Source organism: Syngnathus leptorhynchus, chromosome 4 (assembly GCF_054491065.1).
Source record: "Syngnathus leptorhynchus isolate UIUO chromosome 4, UIUO_Slep, whole genome shotgun sequence".
Taxonomy (NCBI): Eukaryota; Metazoa; Chordata; class Actinopteri; order Syngnathiformes; family Syngnathidae; genus Syngnathus; species Syngnathus leptorhynchus.
The window spans coordinates 7,231,409-7,250,972 of NC_141198.1; the positions used below are offsets into that span (position 1 = coordinate 7,231,409).

General features: G+C 40.3%; 1 protein-coding gene across 1 annotated transcript in view; it reads left to right on the top strand.

Moving 5' to 3' along the window:
* The first annotated feature begins 742 nt into the window (after positions 1–742).
* galnt9 (polypeptide N-acetylgalactosaminyltransferase 9) overlaps positions 743–19,564 on the top strand; it is a 50,858-nt gene continuing 32,036 nt past the window's right edge. Inside the window, exons 1-3 of the mRNA XM_085910689.1 lie at positions 743–983; positions 8,894–9,074; positions 16,316–16,482. Of these exons, the coding sequence (XP_085766815.1) occupies positions 743–983; positions 8,894–9,074; positions 16,316–16,482 (589 nt within the window). The remainder of the gene's footprint in view (positions 984–8,893; positions 9,075–16,315; positions 16,483–19,564) is intronic.

Here is a 19,564-nt window from a genome sequence, read left to right on the forward strand (position 1 = left end):
ACGACGTTGTGAAGCTTATTCTGTGCTTTAAACCCATTCCCGCTCATGACTATTCATGCTCGAGCTCCCGTGGACGTCAGGACGCAGCAAATCGAGCTGTGAAGCTGCTTGGAGGAGAGAGAGACAGCATGCCACTGGCTGACTGTATCTCTCCCACCGACACAAAACATCGTTGCGTTATTACGACGAAGCGATTCTGGATTCCGCCTCCGGTCGGAGGACAAGGACCACAACAAAGGACTGCACAAGGAAAAGGAAGATCCGCCCATGTATATTGTATATTTTATTTTGAAGCATGTGTGCACATAGCGGAGTTAAGCTGCTCGGCTTCATATTTTCCACAAACGGATAGATCTAGTAAAAGCAAGAGGATGTTATTGTGTTTCTCTCGGAAGATGGACGAGACATATTGGGGCTTGTGACGTTCCAGGTTACGGAGGGAGATGCTTTGGAACTGCCGTTGGCTGTTTGAGATGATAAACGCGTCCCATGGCATCCAATCTCTGCTGTAAAAGGCAAACCGCCCGCAACGAGAAGCAACGTCGAGCACCGCACCTTCAAGTCCTCGTTGCTCCTTTCGCGTGGTCCCGAGTGGGGCTGTCCGTGGTCCTGAACGGAGCACCACACTGACCCCCACCTGCACCCCCCCCCCTCGAGCGACATTGAATGAAAAAGACCTCGATAGCTGACCAAAGATACACATGAACACTTGGGACTCGGCGGCCACACGCAAGTCACTTTCATGGCCGTGGCACGCAAAATCAAAACTTTACTGACCGTCAACATCCTTGTGTTTGTGGGAATCATCCTGTTCTCGGTTTACTGCAGGATCCAGGACCGATCCGAGGAGTTTGTCCAAATTGGACGGGCGTCTGATCAGAGGCTGCGCGCCAGACATGGTAAAGTTACCAACTTGGTGGACAGGCAATCTATTCTCCAGCGGCTGGAGAGGCTGGAGGATGTCGTCTACAATCAACTAAACGGTAGGGAGATTACTCTAATATTAAGAATGACATAATAATAATAATCTGATAATCGTCCATTTGATGTTACAAAGTCTCCTCTCCTTGGTTGAAAAGTCAACAATGTAAAGCAATGTGCAATTGTTTTTCTCATTATGGCTTCTGAGGGCACGTTTCTTTTTTTTTATTGTAAGATACTAAAGCTGCATAATACATTCGAGTACAATACACGGTAGTAGCTCGACTTGATTCATATACTTCACGTTATTCGGCTATATAATATTAATGTAGCATCTGTAAACCTCTCAGATGCTGTCATTTGACAACCAGTCATCTTCATTCAAACTGATTTATAAATATTTAAACGCTACAATGTTTTATCAAGAAGCATTAACCAAATTGCATTCTTTTGTACTATTAGTTATCTTGTAAAATTAATTTTTGTACACAAGCTCTACTGTAAATCCTGTGCATTTTGGAAAAGTCAAGTGACTTGTCAAGTCATGTGATGTAAAGATCACTAAGGAAATGATATGCAGTGATTTTTTTCCTAGCTTGCTGGTCTCTACTTAATCATACCTTTTCAATTCATCAAAGTCAAAGTCAGCTTTATTGTCAATCATTTCACATGCCAAGACACAAAAAGAGATCGAAATTGCGCAACCCACTATCCCACGGTGACAAGACATATAACAAAACATCCAAAACAACAACACAAAAAGTAAAATCAAGAAGGCACATACAATGAATAAAAACAAGAGCGACGAATGAATATAAATAAATAAACAAATAAGAGGAACAAAAACGGAGCAAGTGTGCACACAGCAGACAGTCAGAATATAGGGCGAGAGTAGTGCAAGGCAGCCAACGCGGCTCAAAAGGTCAGGACGTTATGCAGCGGAGGGGGGAGAGAGTTCAGGATCCTAACGGCCCAGAGTATGAAGCTGTTGGTGAGTCTGGTGGTGCGGGAGCGCAGGCTCCTGTACCTCTTCCCAGAGGGCAGCAGATCAAACAAAGTGTGAGCGGGGTGACTCACATCACACACAATCGTGGTCGCCTTGCGGGTGAGACGGGAGGTGTAAATGTCCTTCAGGGAGGGGAGTGAAGCACCAATAATCCTACCGGCTGTGTTCACTATGCGCTACAGGGCCTTCATGTTGTATTCAGTGCAGCTACCACCCCACACAGCGATACAACTGGAGAGGACGCTCTCAATGGTGTCACGGTAGAATGTGGTCATGATGGCTAGTGGAGCACCTGCTCGCCTGTGTTTCCGCAGGAAGTACATCATTTCATAATCAAATAATTTGTGTGAATCCTTTTATTATTCAAACTTGAATGCCATTGGGTTGATGTAGTTCATACTGGCCACCAGTAGAGAGCACAAATATATCAAAAGCCCTTTAATTAGTGGCTCTCTTCCTGAACCCGAAATACAAATAGGGCAGTGCAATAGCATATTTTGCTGTCTGCATCCAAATGAAATATTCTGTCTTTGAATCACAGTTGGCACGGTCTGCATGTTCACCACTGTGTTTGTGTGGAATTTTAAGAACCACAATTCTTCAAACTGTGTAACATGCCATTCGCCCAAATACACCTCAGTTCCCTTGTGATGACAACGGCAAAAGAAATAAGCAACTAACCTTGCAATTATTGTGTAGAGACGATACATGGTTAAAGAGAGCACGTGGCCAACGCGATTCTGAAGTTACATTATGTTGTTTTCTACCTTGCACGGAAAACAAATACACCTAAATCTCGAATTTACGCAGGCTTTGCGGCCCAGAATTTGGGAATCATGTTAACCACGAAAGCGCGTTGTATCAAAAGTCTTGGTTTATTTAGAAAGATAGAAGATAAAATTAAGATTAAGGTGAATAAGGGAACTAAACCTCAAATGACTTTATGTCTGAATTCAGAACATGGAGTAGTATGAGCATATTCTCCCTTGCTTGTGAAAGTTTTCTTTCTAACTGAAGAATTTGAATCATCCTCATGTTGCGAACCCTTGTTCATCTCTGTGATTGGCATTTGCCAGTCCGGCATACACTTTATCTCGCCTCTTCTTATGAGGCTAAATAGTAGAGAGAATTGATGGATGGGTGAATGAACAATCTCAGTCTGAAAACATTCACTTTCTGCTCCAAATCCTACATGATTTTTCTTCATCTTATTAACAGCAAACATAATAATATTGAGTATCCACAGGTCAAACCCGTTTCAAAATTGTGATGACTCCTCATATTTGTGAAATTGCCATTGTGAGAAGGGGAACTCGGAGAGCCAGGGACAATTACCATGTCCTGCAGCGATATGAAGTAATCACCCATTCTCTCTGTTGTTTATTGCCTCCTGATGTCATGTCACGGTAGTTACACCAAGGGTCAATTAGATTTGAAGGACATAAACAAGTCTTGCAATTGTACTTTTGATCGTTTCCTGATGCTGGGCAACCAGACTCCTCACAAGAAAACAACAGTCAACAATTGTTAGCTGCCGCACTAAGCATCGACTTGAGGGTTATCGGCTGCCAAGCTTAGCTGTGAATGCCACCGCCTTTCGCTAATCAGATGAAAACGTTTTAAGCTTGTTAGCCAGCTTATAAAGCTGTGTTTTGACCTTAAGTAGTGCATTAAGCTCAACAGATACTGTATCTCCTCATCTGTACTTGTTGAGCCTCATTGTTACCGTATGCACATTTGAAAAACTATTGTTACAAAGAGTTGTATTTGAACATTGTGACATTCACACATGCCTTTTCAGCTCATTTATTCTCATTTTAACTTGTTTTAAGGTTCAGTGTATTTGATTTTTGACTTTTTTCTTTCGTTATTGGGAAATGTTTGTCATATCACATGTTAGTATGAATCTGTGTGCCAAGTCCACGCGTGCTAAGTTCTTCTAGTCTATTTCCTGCTTTCTGGTTCCGCCCTTTTCTGACCGTGTTGATTTTATGTTTAAAATTAGATATTATGAGTCGCAGACACGTGGAAAACGTATGCTTTTTATTTTTTGTTCTTTGGATAATAAACCTTTAGAAATTCCTTTTGGACAACACTTGTCAGCCAACAGCTCTAATGGAGACTGAAGGAAATTAAAATAAATGTATTCACTGTCTAAATAAGTATCAATCAAAATATCTGTTCGTAAAAGCAGTTTTCAAGCAAATAAAGCACACAAAATCTAATAAATATTAGACGGTCTTAAAAGGGGCCACATGAAATACATGGGATAGTACTTTGCTTTGGTCCATATTGTTAATGGTTATATACTGTACTCTGTTCATGCATAACTGCAACACACAGAAGTCAGTAGTCTTGACTCCCCCTGACTTGTCAAGCCCTTGGCAACACTTACCATAGAAAATATTTCCGTAATATACGTCAACATTTACGTTATGTTGTACGTCAACATTGCAGCCATATTGGATTTGGCAAAGTGATGTGATCTGTGAAGATGCCTCCTTCATTTGCTCCTTAGAGAAGAAAATCGTAGTATTGTGCGACTTTCAAAGTAGCTATATGCATGCCATGTTAGCTCTGTCGTTTGTTTAGGTATGATTAAAATGAACAAAAGAGAAAAAATAAGTTTGCAGATATATCTTATTTAATCTGTCCTGTTCAGCTGCTAGGTGATGCAGAATGGAGAATCTGTATCCTTGTCATGCCAGGACAGTTTTTCTGTAGACCATGGACTTTCATTTCTGCCACATAGTCCTTTTCATTATGATGGATATTTATTGAAAAGTGCAGTCATCCAGAACAATGTTTAAGAGGGCAGCGATACAAAAAAGAAAAGCAAAATAAAAAAATGATTTGAATATTTTTTGAAATACTACTGTGTCGAATTGGAAGACAGCAGGAGTAGGTGTCTTGGGAGTGCCTTTGAAAATTCTAAATACTTGGAGCTGCAGAGTGCAACTGAAACAGCCAAGGAAGATTACAAGGTCATGAGAGTTAGTTGTTTTTCACCTTTATTCCTTTTCTTGGAATTGCTGTGTTGGCTGGCATGATGGAGATGGAGGACCTCATCCTACTCAGTCAATGGTGGGGAGACCCCACCCTAGAAATGACAGGAAACCATCCCGTGCAAAGTGACCCAGTGCGCACCACCCACCCAACCAAATCAGCACAGAACCGCCCACCACAAGACCAACAACCACCTCCACCCACTGCCCCACGTGCCCCCCACAAGCTACCAAGTAAACATACATCCTGCCGAGGAAAAGTGTTAGACCAAAAATAACAATTTTCAAATGAGTAAAAATAGAATATCTTGAAATAAAAACATCAAATGGATTAAAATATCAAGCTGAAATATATATATTTTGCTCCGATGGCCACTCCTGAGTTTATGATAATACACACAAATCAAATGTTGTCTATATATTTTCGACTGAACCGTGATTAGGTCAAGGAGGCAGCAGCGTAGGCAGGGAAACCCAGACCTCCCTTTTACCAGCCACCTCATCCAACTCTTCCGGGGGGAATTCTGAAGTGTTCCCAGGCCAACCAAGAGACAGTCTCTCCAGCTCCCGAGGCCTCCTCCATCCACCAGGGAAGGGTCCTGGAGTTAATATGTCTGAGCCACCTCATCTGGCTCTACATTAAGCCCATTTTCTGTATGGCTTGTTCTCACTTTGTAAGCTGGAGACCGTCCCAGCTAACCTTGGGTGAAATGTGGGGTGCATCGTGAATTGGTGGCCACCCAATCATAGAGCAAATATGAACAAACAATCATATCTTTGAATAATTACAAGTCTTTGGAATGGAGGATGAAGATAACGTATCCGTAAAAAAACCCACACAAACACTCGAGAATGTGCAAACTCTAAACAACTACTATACCTCAACAACAAAACTCAAAGTATTTTGTAAACAGATAATGGCTATCAGCCAGTTAACATGCCTTCATTCTGTTTCGACCTCAGACTGGCACGGCTATCAGCCAGTTAACATGCCTTCATTCTGTTTCTACCTCAGACTGGCACTAGACGTTTAATTATGTGAGCCAAGACTTACACTAAGACTCTTTTCGTCAGCCATGGAAGTCACTCGATGGCCGTCTTCCTGTCTGAAGGTGCCGATAGGAGAGCCCAGCTGCAGAACCCGATACGCCTCTTATCTATAATGCCCAATTATAGCAAAGAAACCCATGCTGCTACTATTCCAAGAAGGCATTGCATGAGGAGAAATGTCACACTTCCATCTCCTCCACAACGATGCACACTCAAAGCTCATACTGTACCTTAATGATCAATATCGCTGCGTGCATCAGCGCAAATATGTATAACTCACCAGTGCAGGACAAGGAAGGCAGGCTGGAGGAAGCTAGAAGGAACATATATTTATATATAAATAAAGATATGTAGATGAGACTCTACTTGACAAACCGTTGTCTCAAGCAGATAAGAATCAATTCTCAGCCTTGAGAAATAGGGATAATGTATTCAGCGGCTCACCTGAAAATCAGCAGTCAGCGGCTCAGCCACTCACAGTAATGGAATATGTTCAAAAGGAGAGAGTGTTGCCCTAATAGTACGTAGAGAATGTTTGCCCAAAGTCGTACAAACTTTTTTCATCATGACAGCTCTTAGCTCAGAGGTGCAGGGTTCGATTTTGGCTCCGGCCTTCCCGTGTGGAGTTTGCATGTTCTCCTTGTATCTGTGTGGATTTCCTCCCACATTGCAAAAACTTGCATGGTAGGCTGTTTTACCACTCCAAATTGTCTGTGGGTGTAATTGTGAAGGTGAATTTGTTTTTTGTCTGTGTGTGCCCTGTGACTGGTTGGCGATCAGGTGTACCCCCGCCTACTGCTCAAATACTGTTAAACGGTCCGAAGAATGGATGGACGGACGGACGGACGGACGGAAGGATGGATGGATGGATGGATGGATGGATGGATGGATGGATGGATGGATGGATGGATGGATGGACAGACAGACAGATGGATGGACATAGGCCTGTTTGACAAAGTGGACTATTGATATTGTATGTTCAGCTCCAGCTACACTAACTCACAAAACATCACTCTTGTCATTAATTATGCCAAGGCCATTGTTGAATTTGAGTCTTAATTTTAAAAAGGTGAAACGATACACAGCTTCATTTAGAATGTACAGTATGTATGTAGTGTGTCAAACATATTCGGACAAAAGGCCTTCAAGAAATAAAGCTTTGGTTAATAGTACTGTATACATCCATATAAAGCTATGTGGGAAGGGATCACCATTGTGTAGAAAAAGTAAAAATTAAAAGTGAGGTACTATGTGGCGTAATACCTCCCTCATCTCACACTTCACAAGACATCATAAATAATATACAAAGTCATTTAGTGAAAGAAGAAGACGAGGGTTAGACAAATAATAGCATGGACAAAAACAAACAAAGCTGGCATGCAATGCTCTGCTTCCAAGTGTCATGCAGAGACAGAGAGGCCTTCCCCTCCGGAGGGTATCAGTGTTGTTTTGTGACACGGCTGTGATGCCAGATGGCTCCATAGTGACGTGAGCCCCACCCATAATTGTCAAAATGCCACCACTTTGACTGGAGCGGGCCATGTTGAATCCCTCTCATGGGAAAAGCCCATTTAGTTCAATTTGAAATTTTCACTGATAGTCCGTATTCCAACACCATCCTAATATGGCAATTGTACTGCAGCACTTGAATTGGTTTTTATATATTGCAGGTAGTCAGAATGTTGTTGCTCATAAAATTGAATGAAAAGAGAAGGATGTAGTTGCTGGATTGTAGGAGGACATATATTATTTCCTATCCCTTTTGAACAACGTCAGTGCGTCACAGTGACGTCCGTTTAAAGTTGGTGTCACGATGAGTCACCTTAATCATCGTGGCGTATATTAAGTCTGACAAGTAAAATCCTATTATTAATTCCAACAGATTGAGGAAGCATAATGTGTTGTGGGCAGCGGGTGACCAAGGGCTCAGGATCATAAGGAGACAGGAAAAAACAACTTTGACAGACTCATAGTGATTTCAGAGAACTTGGTTAGATCAAGACTTTCCCATTCAGTCTATATTCCAAAACCTAATGAAACATCCAGTACTGGATTAAAAGTGTGTGTGTGTGTGTGTGTGTGTGTGTGTGTGTGTGTGTGTGTGTGTGTGTGTGTGTGTGTGTGTGTGTGTGTGTGTGTGTGTGTGTGTGTGTGTGGTGTGTGTGTGTGTGCACGTGCGTGTGTGTTTAAATCACTAAATGGCGGCTAAATCTTAAAAGCATTATTTTATGGACCGTGTTATGACCCTTAATTAGTTTGCTGTTATGTTTTTTATAAAACAAATGACTTGCATATTTATACGGCCAGTGAATTTTGAATGGCGCCAAGTATCCACCAGTTCAAACTTTTTGATACTTTACTGTTTATGATCATCAATATGAAATTACTGTTATTTAGTTTCCACTGTTCACTATATAAAGTACGTTATACTGTATATTGGATAAGATCGTCCTCCTTTGTATATTATATGACACCCCAATAATATAGATGATGTATTTTTGTGTCATCCTCTTTGTATGTAAATATCCAAGGCAAACAGTTATAATCAGAACAATAATCCATCCGTCACAAAGTGATAATTCAGTGTTCATGTGACAACCAGTCGTCATTCATTCATTCATTCTTTCTTTCCACTATCTGTGGTGGCTTTTATACAATTGTATCTTTCAGCTTCTCTGCTGTGGAGCTCAGTCATGTCCTTGTCCAACTGAGTGTTTTGCAGCTCTGTCATTGACAGACAGTATAATGATGACCTCAGGATGGGGCCTTGCTATATCATAGCTGCTAGTGTGGTCTCTGCATGCTGCCATCAAATGTCAATCAGCTGCCATTCTACATGCTCCCTCTGCTCACCTAAATCTGCCCACTCTGTTTGCGTCCACCTCTGATGTTCTATGTCATTTTCTGGCAGGTTTAGCAAAACCGATAGGGTTGGTGGAGGGTCCCGGAGGACTTGGTCAAGGGGGAGCTGCCGCCTCACTTGGAGAAGACAGCCGTGATGTCGAGGGGAAGTATGAAGAGTATGGCTACAATGCTCAGCTCAGTGACAGGATCTCCCTGGACAGGACGATCCCAGACTACAGGCCTAAAAAGTATGCTCATTTTCAATTTATTCTCATTTTCTGGAATGCGTGTTATCTCTACATCGATAGATCAACAACTACTGGTCCGATAGGTTTTTAATTGGAGACCAGCACGACTCCAGCACCAATTAATGGGCTCCATTACTGTGAAAACACATACAAGTCTCCACAAAGTACAGTTCTCTCCTTCCATTTCTTTATAATCATTATTTTGTTTTGCAACACCTCTGTAGCACAAAGTTAAAATTGTGTTTTGTTCCATTAAAAAGATCTCATGCACAAGATGTCCGCTCATCCTGCGGGAGAGTTGCAGAATGAATGTTTGCAATGCTGCATGAATAAAACACAAAAATTCAAATTGACCCTTGTAAATGTAAAATGTAAAACGGGTCCTTTGGGACAATCTTGCACAGCGGGTGGTTTATGGCGATAATTACGTGCAGACTGCCCTCAGCTTCTCAGTGGAACTGTGTGTGTTACAAACCTGCCGGAATTGCAAATTATGCTGGAACTCAGTTGTTTACTCCAGAAATAGTTTAATTCTACATTGCTCAGCAGTTTTGTTAAGTCAAGCGTCAAGCATAGCTAATGATAGGACACCATCATGAGCACGCTCGGTGGACTGATTAGTTTGTACTCGTGCACAATAAAAACAAAAAAATGCATAAACAAATATACTTAAAGTTTGACCTGATTTGTATCATGTAGGCCAAAGCTTAAAACATTTTATTTTTATTTGCCAATACCCCATGGCACTTTGGGGAAAAAAATGCCACGTTTGTTTCAACGTACTCGTAAATACGTTTCAACATACTTACGAGTACGTTCAAACAAAAATTTGCAGTTGCACGCTTCTGTACTATAGGCGTCAAACGGCTTCATTACCCAAACAATCATACAAAGTCACTGAAGTCAAGAGATGCACTCTAGCAATCACAAACTATAGAAGTCAAACATGAGCAAAGAAAAATACAAATGGAGTTACACACCAACAAGGACTGAATAGAAATACTGTATACACAGAGCATATTTCTTTGCAAGGGCACCAAAGAAAATTACTTTAAGCACACATCCATCATATTTAAAACAACCAGACAATTATATTCCACATCCAAATGAGCCATTCAATGATTTGTACAGTTTAAGATGGTATGGGTGCGATCTTGATGCATACAGTATTACAAACTGAATAGGATTAGTATCACTGGGTGTCAGAACAATGTGAGTGGGGGATGTGATACTGCTTGGGAATCTGACAGCCACAAGAGTCTTCTGAGGACAGTAGCATTGGTAACAATGTATTTCAATCACACTGCTTTATTTAGAGGGGAAAAGTGTCAAGACTGGAAGCGGGAAAAGCGGGTGGGGCGGGAGTTTGGTAATTAGTAAAGTCAGCAGAGGGTATCTGTGGAATAGAAGAGCTTTTAGGAAATTCTTTTTAATTGACTTTACCCCCCCCCCCCCCAAAAAAAAAAAACAAGGAAAGGGTTTTCTGACACAGGGGAAGAGAGGGTTTGCAATGTTTTGAAGTGGCTGCTTCCGCTATTAAATGGGGCCTACTTTGTTCAGTTTTTAATGGTAGTTGTTTTGCTGGGATTACATTCTGCAAGCTGCTCTTCCTTTTATACTGCTTTCTATTCGAGACATTAAACAGAATTTTCAAATGGTGATATTTCAGAAACAAGCAGACTAAAATCAGGTCTGATCAACTCATACTTTTGTGTGGTTATAATAGGTACATGGCTCATTCTCCGATAAAAACAAAACTGTGATTTTTGGTTGATAATAGATTTATTTCATTCACAACCATTCTCTAGATAAATTCTACAAATGATGGTAATTTTCTTTTGAGTGTGTGTGGTAGCTACTTTTGTTCTTTAGAACTCAGTCACTCTGTGACAGCAGAGTGTACAGTGGGTTAGGGGGTCTGCTGCTTGCTGCTTTGTATGGAGGTTGCATGTTCTTCGTGTGCGTGTGTGAGTTTTATCTGGGTACTCGAGCTTCTTCCCACATTTCAAAAACATGCATGTTATGCTCATTAAAGACTCCAAATTGTCCAAGGGTGACAATATAAGCGCAAATTATTTTTTCTACACGTCTATTTGGCGAGGAGTCTGAGCTGCACCTTGCCAGTTGTCTGAGTTAGCTCTAATATGGACAAGCAGCATAGACATTGGATGGATTTTTTAAAAGGGTTGATGGAACCCTGGCTGAATAAAAATTGTGGTTTACTTTCAGAAAATTACGTAATGTCCAAATGACTGACCATGTGCCTCTTTTTCTCATTTTGTTCTTCACTTCTGGACGAGACACCAACAGGGACTTGAGTAAAGTTCTATTTGCTGTCCCTGGGCCTTGGCCTGGGTCTGATAATGGCTTTTTGGTCCGTGGGAAGAAAAACAATAAAAGCTGACAAGATGGTAGCATTACTACTGTTAATGGAACAAAAATAACGATGGAGTTACAAAAAATATACATTTCTATTACTTGCAAATATTTATATATATATATATATATATATATATATATATATTTATCACTGGAAAGAGTAAAGGCTGGATGACAGGACATTCAAACACAAATCGATTTCAAATCTTTATACAGGATTCGCTTCGCCTGTTCCCTGAGAATCAGCCATCGCCTTGAATGGTTATCAGCCTCCCACACAAAGACAACTTCACGTCCAAAAATCGTGTGAGTGGCCGACCAGCTGTGTATTAGGATTATTGAATTTCAGAAATATCAAATTATATATAATGATATATATATATATATATATACAGTATTACAAACTGTAATATTTATATATATATATATATATATATATATATATATATATATATATATATATATATATATATATATATATATATATATATATATATATATATATATAATTTGATATTTCTGAAATTCAATAATCCTAATACACAGCTGGTCGGCCACTCACACGATTTTTGGACGTGAAGTTGTCTTTGTGTGGGAGGCTGATAACCATTCAAGGCGATGGCTGATTCTCAGGGAACAGGCGAAGCGAATCCTGTATAAAGATTTGAAATTGATTTGTGTTTGAATGTCCTGTCATCCAGCCTTTACTCTTTCCAGTGATAGTGAATATCTTCTGAGTGGATTTAATAGAGGGTGAAGTAATCTAATCTGTCTTTCTCTGAGGCAATATTTATGGATTGGAATGCCACCATCATGGTAGTGCAATGATTGAGTTCAATGTTGAAATCCACAGCATGTAGCTTTGGGGAAAAAGCCAAAGCCAGCAGCTGGGACTGCAAGCTGGCGTAGGTGGAGACGAGGGCGGTATGTTCGAAATACATCTTAATCTGGCGTTCTGTTTCTGTCAAAGCTTGGTCTTGGTCAAATTATGAGTGCTGGCCATTGAGCTCAGGCCCATTTCAAGCAGATGCTTCAATCACTCACTCTTGCTGCTTTACAAGACTTCCCTACCAAGGCAGACAGGTACAAATGAAAAGGTTGACCGATGTCCTACAGTTTGATCCAATAACTAAGGAAATAGATCAATGTCATCATATGGTTTCACGACTGAAATCGAGCTTCACCTCTTCATGTCAACCAGAAAAGAGGAATCTGTGGGAAAGTCTGACATTTATATGCATTCTTAAACCAATGGCTCTCAACAAGTCAGTGAACAGAGGGGAAATGTGTGTGTATAATATTTTGGCTGGCTGCTTGCACATCTGCAATGTGGCACCAGGCTCTCCAAAGTCAAAGCGTGATGCGAAAAGATCCCGACTCAAACTCACAGCCAGATTTGGCATTGTATTTATATATCTGGCAGGGCTGATTGAGGGAGACAATAGAGAAATCTGTGAGAGCGGACAAGTAGAGTTGCTACTGTAGAAAATATAGGCATGAAAACCTGACTGAAAAAATACATTGGGGGCAGTATCAATCATGTTTCTTGGGAAGAGAAGTTGAAGGCATGGCTCGTATGGGCTGCTGTGACAAGTACATTTCCCCGCTGTGGGATGAATGAAGTTCTATCATTATCATCATCATCCAAGTGGAGCCAAATGCTGCAATCCAGAATATTTTCAACGTAGCTTCTTTGCTGGCTGGACGTGAAAACGCAACAAAAAATAACCCCCTTGATTTTGTACCAATGTGATGAATGCATTTTAATGAAATTATTTCACTGGTCTCAGAGTGATAACAATAAATGACCACTCCAAAATATATATTTTTCATTCATCACATATTGATGATTGGAGTAATGATGGTGTGAGCAGGTAAAAACCACAGACAACACAGTTGTTTGCTATTTGTGCCAATTTAAATGATCCATTACACTTCTATTATCGGCTGTATCTTTTTCGATTAGCTGAACATACTCTTTAACACTGCAATGCGTAAACAGATGCTTCTCCTCAAATGAGCTTGTTTTCCTGCCGGTTGACGAGAAGCACCTATTGCCAAACTGTGACCTGGTTTTTACATTCTGGACCTGGATTTGCCATCTCTGTTGATAGGCACGTCAAGCGTGCCCAGCTCAAATGATCCGCTGAGTATTTGAAAGCGGTGTGTTGCGAGAGGGATACATGGGAAAACAGTCAGGATGGCGGCCCTAGAGGACTGGATCTCGACATGCTTGAAATAGAGTTACTTGGAGTAACGTGGAAGTGGTATTCTAGCAAAAATATTACATTTTACCACATTCATAAAAGCACGCATCGATTTTAACTGATTTGTAGAATGCAAGTGACCCCAGACATGAAAGGAAGCCTCATTTTTTTCTGCTCTTATAATCTGCGGTGTGCTTGAAATGATCATCACAGCACATCACACAAATCGTGTGTCTGTGCTAACGATGTGGGACTGGCTTGTGAGAGGCAGCATATCTAACGTGACGAAAAAATACAAAGATCTGGTAGAAGTAGTAGAATAGCAATGCAGCTCGCTCGACTTCTTCTCGTTCCGTTTCATGTCTCAGTCACGTTATATTTACGATTGTTAGCCCTGGGCATTTTCCAAGCAGATTGGGGAAGAAACATCTCTCTCAACACACCACATGATAAATGGTCTGGATAATCTTCCACAGACATCTGAGAAATGGGCTTTGCTGACTTGGCGACAAGGAAGGGCTTGTGTGCACCCTACTTAAGCCGTTGGCAGGGGAGAAAAAAAGCAAACTCTTGTGATTTCCATAGCCTCGAATCAGTGGTTTGGTGTCAGGTATCAAATATAAATGTTTGCATCATTATATATTGACAATAGACACACTCTGGCAAAGAGGAGGAGGCTGTAGACTCAGAACCATGCTGGGATCCACCTGGTGGGTTGCCTTTCCTTCAGTTGCTTGTCGTCACACCCGTGTCCCAGTTCAACGGAGCACCTGCAGAGTTACATTGGCAAACATGCTGTCTTCGAAGAGAACACAATCACAGCAGTGGTGAAGGAACTGAATTTAGACAGTCAACTTTTACATGCTGAACTAGTATGATTACACAAATACTATCCATCACAGCCAATTTAATTTAAGCAGCAAGTGTCTATTTTGTCTCATGAGATAAAACGTTAAATATTTGTGTCTGCAACAATTTGTGACTCAAGTTTGTTATTCATATTACCTGCCAAGTCATTATTTTTAAGATTCCACTTAAAACTTACTGTCACATCTAATTTATAACGATAAAGACACTGAGGTATGAGACTGATAAATTCTGACAAATCAATATGTTAGCTGCTCATGCATGAATGGTTTCAATTGCTAATGTCACTTCAGCATATAATCTACCTTGAAGATGAAAATACCTCTGGAGCTAGTTTATTGTTGGAATAATCTCGGGGGAATTTTGGCCTACCAGACCTGGAGGCCTCATCTTTTACGAGTTGACACCTTTGTGTTAACTAAGTTCTTCCTATTTAGCTCCAGGGATGTCTTTTGATCCCTGTCAGTTTTATGTATCCTTCCTGTCCTTATTTTATCTTTGTGTATTGTTCCTGTAAGAGGCCTTCACTGACAAGGAGCAGAGCTTCTTTGCATAAGCGCAAAAGAACTTTGTTCCTTTGAGTTAACTGTAGCTTTGATTCATAGATTGCTGTTGATCGGAACTGTTTTTCTTTGTTAAATGTTATATACAGTTTGAAGTAGTTGCATAGAAGTTATCCCATATTTCTCCTAAATGCACTACGGTTGCGCGTTCGGGGGTGCGCTGCAGTTGCACGATCGGACAAATTTAATCTCCCCTCGCAGTGAGGTCCACTTAAATTTTGGTAAATACATTAAAAGTATTTTCTAAATTTCAGCGTCGGCTCTGTCACAATAATGCGACCAGCGCAGTGCAGTTGCGCTGTCGGCGCCGCGCTACGGTTGCACGTTCGGCGGTGCGCTGCAGTTGCGCGATCGGACAAAAATGAGCAAATGAAAAATGCTTAAAAATGGCGTTGTTTTTTTTTTTTTTTGCTTGAAACGGATAGATCTTTTTTCCAGTATTTGTATTGGGAAAACATGATTCGGAATTCGAACGATTCACTTCTCGAACAGCCTTCTGGAACGGATTGTGGTCGAAAACCGAGGCTCCACTGTACTAACATACAAGTAACTGCTGCACTTGTAGATGTCTTTGCCTGTGTGAAGCACATTGAGTTGTTTTTCTTATGAAATGTGCTTTATAAATAAAATTGCCTTGTGTTGCCTTAATAACTTCAGTCTTCAACTAATTTGCTGTGATAATCTGTGTTTTTGTTGACATTGGTTTGATTGGATTTAGTTTTCTCATGTTTTCCTTGAGAGCCTTTTTTTTTCAGCCTTGCCTTCGTCATCAGGTTTTTATTCCAAGCTGTCCGTATTAGCTCAGACCCGAGTCCACCAATCGGTTCCCTCAGCCACTTGTGTCTTGTCCAGGTGTTACTCAATTTCAAATCTGTCTGCTTGTATTTAGTTCCCTCGTTTTTCTCCGTTGCCTTTCTCTTGTTGTCATCCTGAGTCACATTTCTCTGAGTCATGTTTTGTTTCCTTTAATGGTGAGTTTATTTCCATTTGTGGTTGATGACTTTCAGTTTGGTTTTGATTTATTACTTCTGATTATTTCAAGGTGTCTTGTGTCATTTTTTTTTCTTTAGACGTTTTGACATTTTTGCACTCCTTGCCACCCTGCAGTTCGGTCCTCCACACGCCACCCTACAAACATTAAACCACTTGCAGAATACAATGTATTTTAAAGATTGAAGAAGCATTTCACATACATAATTGGTAATAATGTTAATTATCATTTCAGGTGCAAGCAGCTGACTTATCCAGAGGACCTTCCTCAGATCTCTGTGGTGTTTATCTTTGTGAACGAAGCTCTGTCAGTCATACTACGCTCTGTTCACAGTGTGGTCAACCACACGCCAGCTCACCTACTCAAGGAAATCATCTTAGTGGATGACAACAGCGATAGTGGTAAGCAGTTGATTGGCAACATCCTAATACTGGTCAAACTCTGTTTCATATTTTTTCTCTTTTTAAATGTGAACTAAGTCATTATAAAGGAACAAATAGAATGATTTGAAAGACTGTGGAATGTGTGACTCAAGAACTTCAATCTTGGTTACATTTTCTTTCATTTTGAACACACATTTTCTTATCTGCTCAGTTGTTAATATTCAACCTACATTTTTGTCAGCTTAGTCTGAGTACCGTATTTTCCGGACTAGAAGGCGTACCCTCAATGAATGGCCCATTTTAAAACCTCGTCCTTATATAAGGCACACCGGACTATAAGGCGCACCATTAATGCATCATGTCAGATTTTTAATCCAAATCAAATCATTCTCCATTTTATCTTTTCTATTTCAACTTCAGACGCAACAAATTACTTTATAATCACAAAATGATGATCCATAGTCTTTTTGCTTCATGATTCATAGTCTTCAGCGGGCCACTTGTGATTGATTTCATAACACAATGCTTCAGGCCAGTTTAAATTTAGGAATTTGGTCCATATATAAGGCGCACCGGACTATAAGGCGCACTGTCGGCTTTTGAGAAAATTTTGGGTTTTTACGTGCGCCTTATAGTCCGGAAAATACGGTATTCAGTTTCTTTAGGTCTGAGATTTTCTCTGGTCATTGTCTATTGTCGTGCATCAGTCCCCATGTGCTTGTTTTCTTGCCTTCTCAAGTTCTCATTTTATTTTTGACTTTTGGAATGTTTCTGCTATTTTGGCTTCCTTGTTGACCTGTGTTTAAAGCTTTGTCCCAGCACTTGGCCCTGGCTCCACCACACCCAACTGTGACACAGAAAGAGAAGTGGTTACCAATTGTAGAAGCCTTTGTGGATGGGGCAATAAGCACGTTGAGTACTGATTTTGATCTGAGAATATCTGCCTGCAGTAATTAACCAAATGGGGAAATAAATTAAAAAAAAGGCACCTGATCATCTTCCCTTTGACCGTGAACACATGAGCAGTATAGAAAATGTACGAATAGAATTGAGGTCTGACAATGTACAGTTTGTGCTATCAATATTTATACCATTCCAGAGAAACAGGATGGAGAACCCCAGGGAATGGATTCAGTCTGTATGTAAGTGCTAGAAAAAAAAATCAAAGTTGATGGGACAACTCTCATCCCGTTCCAATCTATTTAATAGTGCTGTTTCCATGGTGATGAGAACAAAGCCTTATGCTGTGTGATGCTCACATCAGGTCATGATGCTTTACTCCACATCACAAAGGGTTTAGTGTTTGGTGTAGGAAGAACAATGCACCAGAATACACTTGGCCCTCTTCACTCGACACACTCGGTCTCTTTCAGGTTGGCAGAGTATAAAGAATTCTAAAAACACAATTTTAATGAAAAGGCACACACAGAACATCCTCCATCTTCCCTAGTGGGACTCAAAGCACAAAATCAAAAAACCGCAACAGAATTCGGAACAAAAACCTTGCAATAAATATTGATTGTAGCTGTTTTCACTTGGAATACGTTACTAAAGTTTTTTTTTTTTTGTCCAAACTCGACTGATTTTCATTATATTGTTAAGTCTACTTTACTTACTGAATTTACTTTATTAAAACCTAAAATAAACTTTTTGTCTTTTTCAATTAACACAATTTCCACAGGAAATGGATCTTATTTCTTTATCCGCCGTATGTGAAACCTCGTGACCAAATTAAAAAAAATAGGTTTGCAAGCTTTCTGTCTCTGCTACAAGAACAATTGAGAATATGATGGTTTGAAATCAAACTTATCCCGCTTTATTCTTTAAATCTGTTGTGTTTGAACAAAAGTTAAATCATTTATTTGTGCATGTTTTCACCTGTCTTGCTAAATTTGGATGTTGGTGAAGCATATACAGGATATATCTTCTCTGACAAAAAACCACCTGAATGATCTGTTGGAGTTGTCAATAAAAACACAATGGGTTTAGTTTTGCGCCAAGCTGGACTAGCCATTTAGCAGACAGGAGATAAGTGATCATTTGGGGCCGATATGGTGGTGTTTAATTCTTATATTCTTCCTTAACCCAAGAGACTGGCCCCAAATTTGAAGGAAGCAGCCCATTAATCACTCCTTCACTGACAATGGCACTAAAGCAAATTTTGATTCTGATTTATATACACATGCGCACACACTCTTGGGCAGCCCTGATCTTGCAATTGGCTTGACCAGGTGTGTTCCGTATATGGCAGCTGAGACATTTACCCTATTGAAGACAATCTTTATCAAATTGGATGGATGGGTGTCTGCTAACCGTAAATGATAGTCGGATTTTGTGCGCATCATGCATTGTTAATTTGTTTCACTGAAAGTGGGGCACTCAGCAATAAGAGAACACAGCAAATCTTTTCTAAACCGCTGGATGGTTATCTGGCAAAGACAGCTGAGATGGGCTCCAGTATTTCTGTAACCTTAGTGAAGAGAAGCGGTTCAGAAAATGTATGATTGTTTTTTTACGTGGTTGTTTCACTCCATACTTTGAACAAGACATGCAGTGTGAACAAATGTTCAAAGAAGAAATGCATTCACATGTTCCATTCTTTCATTTTTTTTATAAAGAAAAGTAAAAAAAGAAAAGGAGTACAATAATCAACAATTCAACAATAGCGTAATCCCTCATTTTTTGCTGGGGTGAAGCTCCGAAAAGAACTCGTGATTGGCAAAATCCCTGAAGTAGAAACCTTTATTTCTTTTACCATTATTATACAGGCATAAATCGAAACCAAACAAAACTTGTTTTGAGGCCCAAGCATTTGTTGAACGAAATAAATGCTTTCTTACAAATAACTACAGTGAAATAATTTAAATCATCAATACGAAGTACGTACTATATACAAATTGTGACTCGTGCGTATTTCACTGCACCTCTGACTGCGCTGCTGCAGCCTGACTCCGGTCTATGTTCTCTTTTTCTTCCGAAACCATAACACAATGCACTGAAAAAAAAAAAAAGCATGTGAAGCAGCGAGGCCGTGAAGGGTGAACCACAATGCAGCAAGGGCTTACTGTAGTTCAATAGTTCAGTTCAACAATAATTCTTG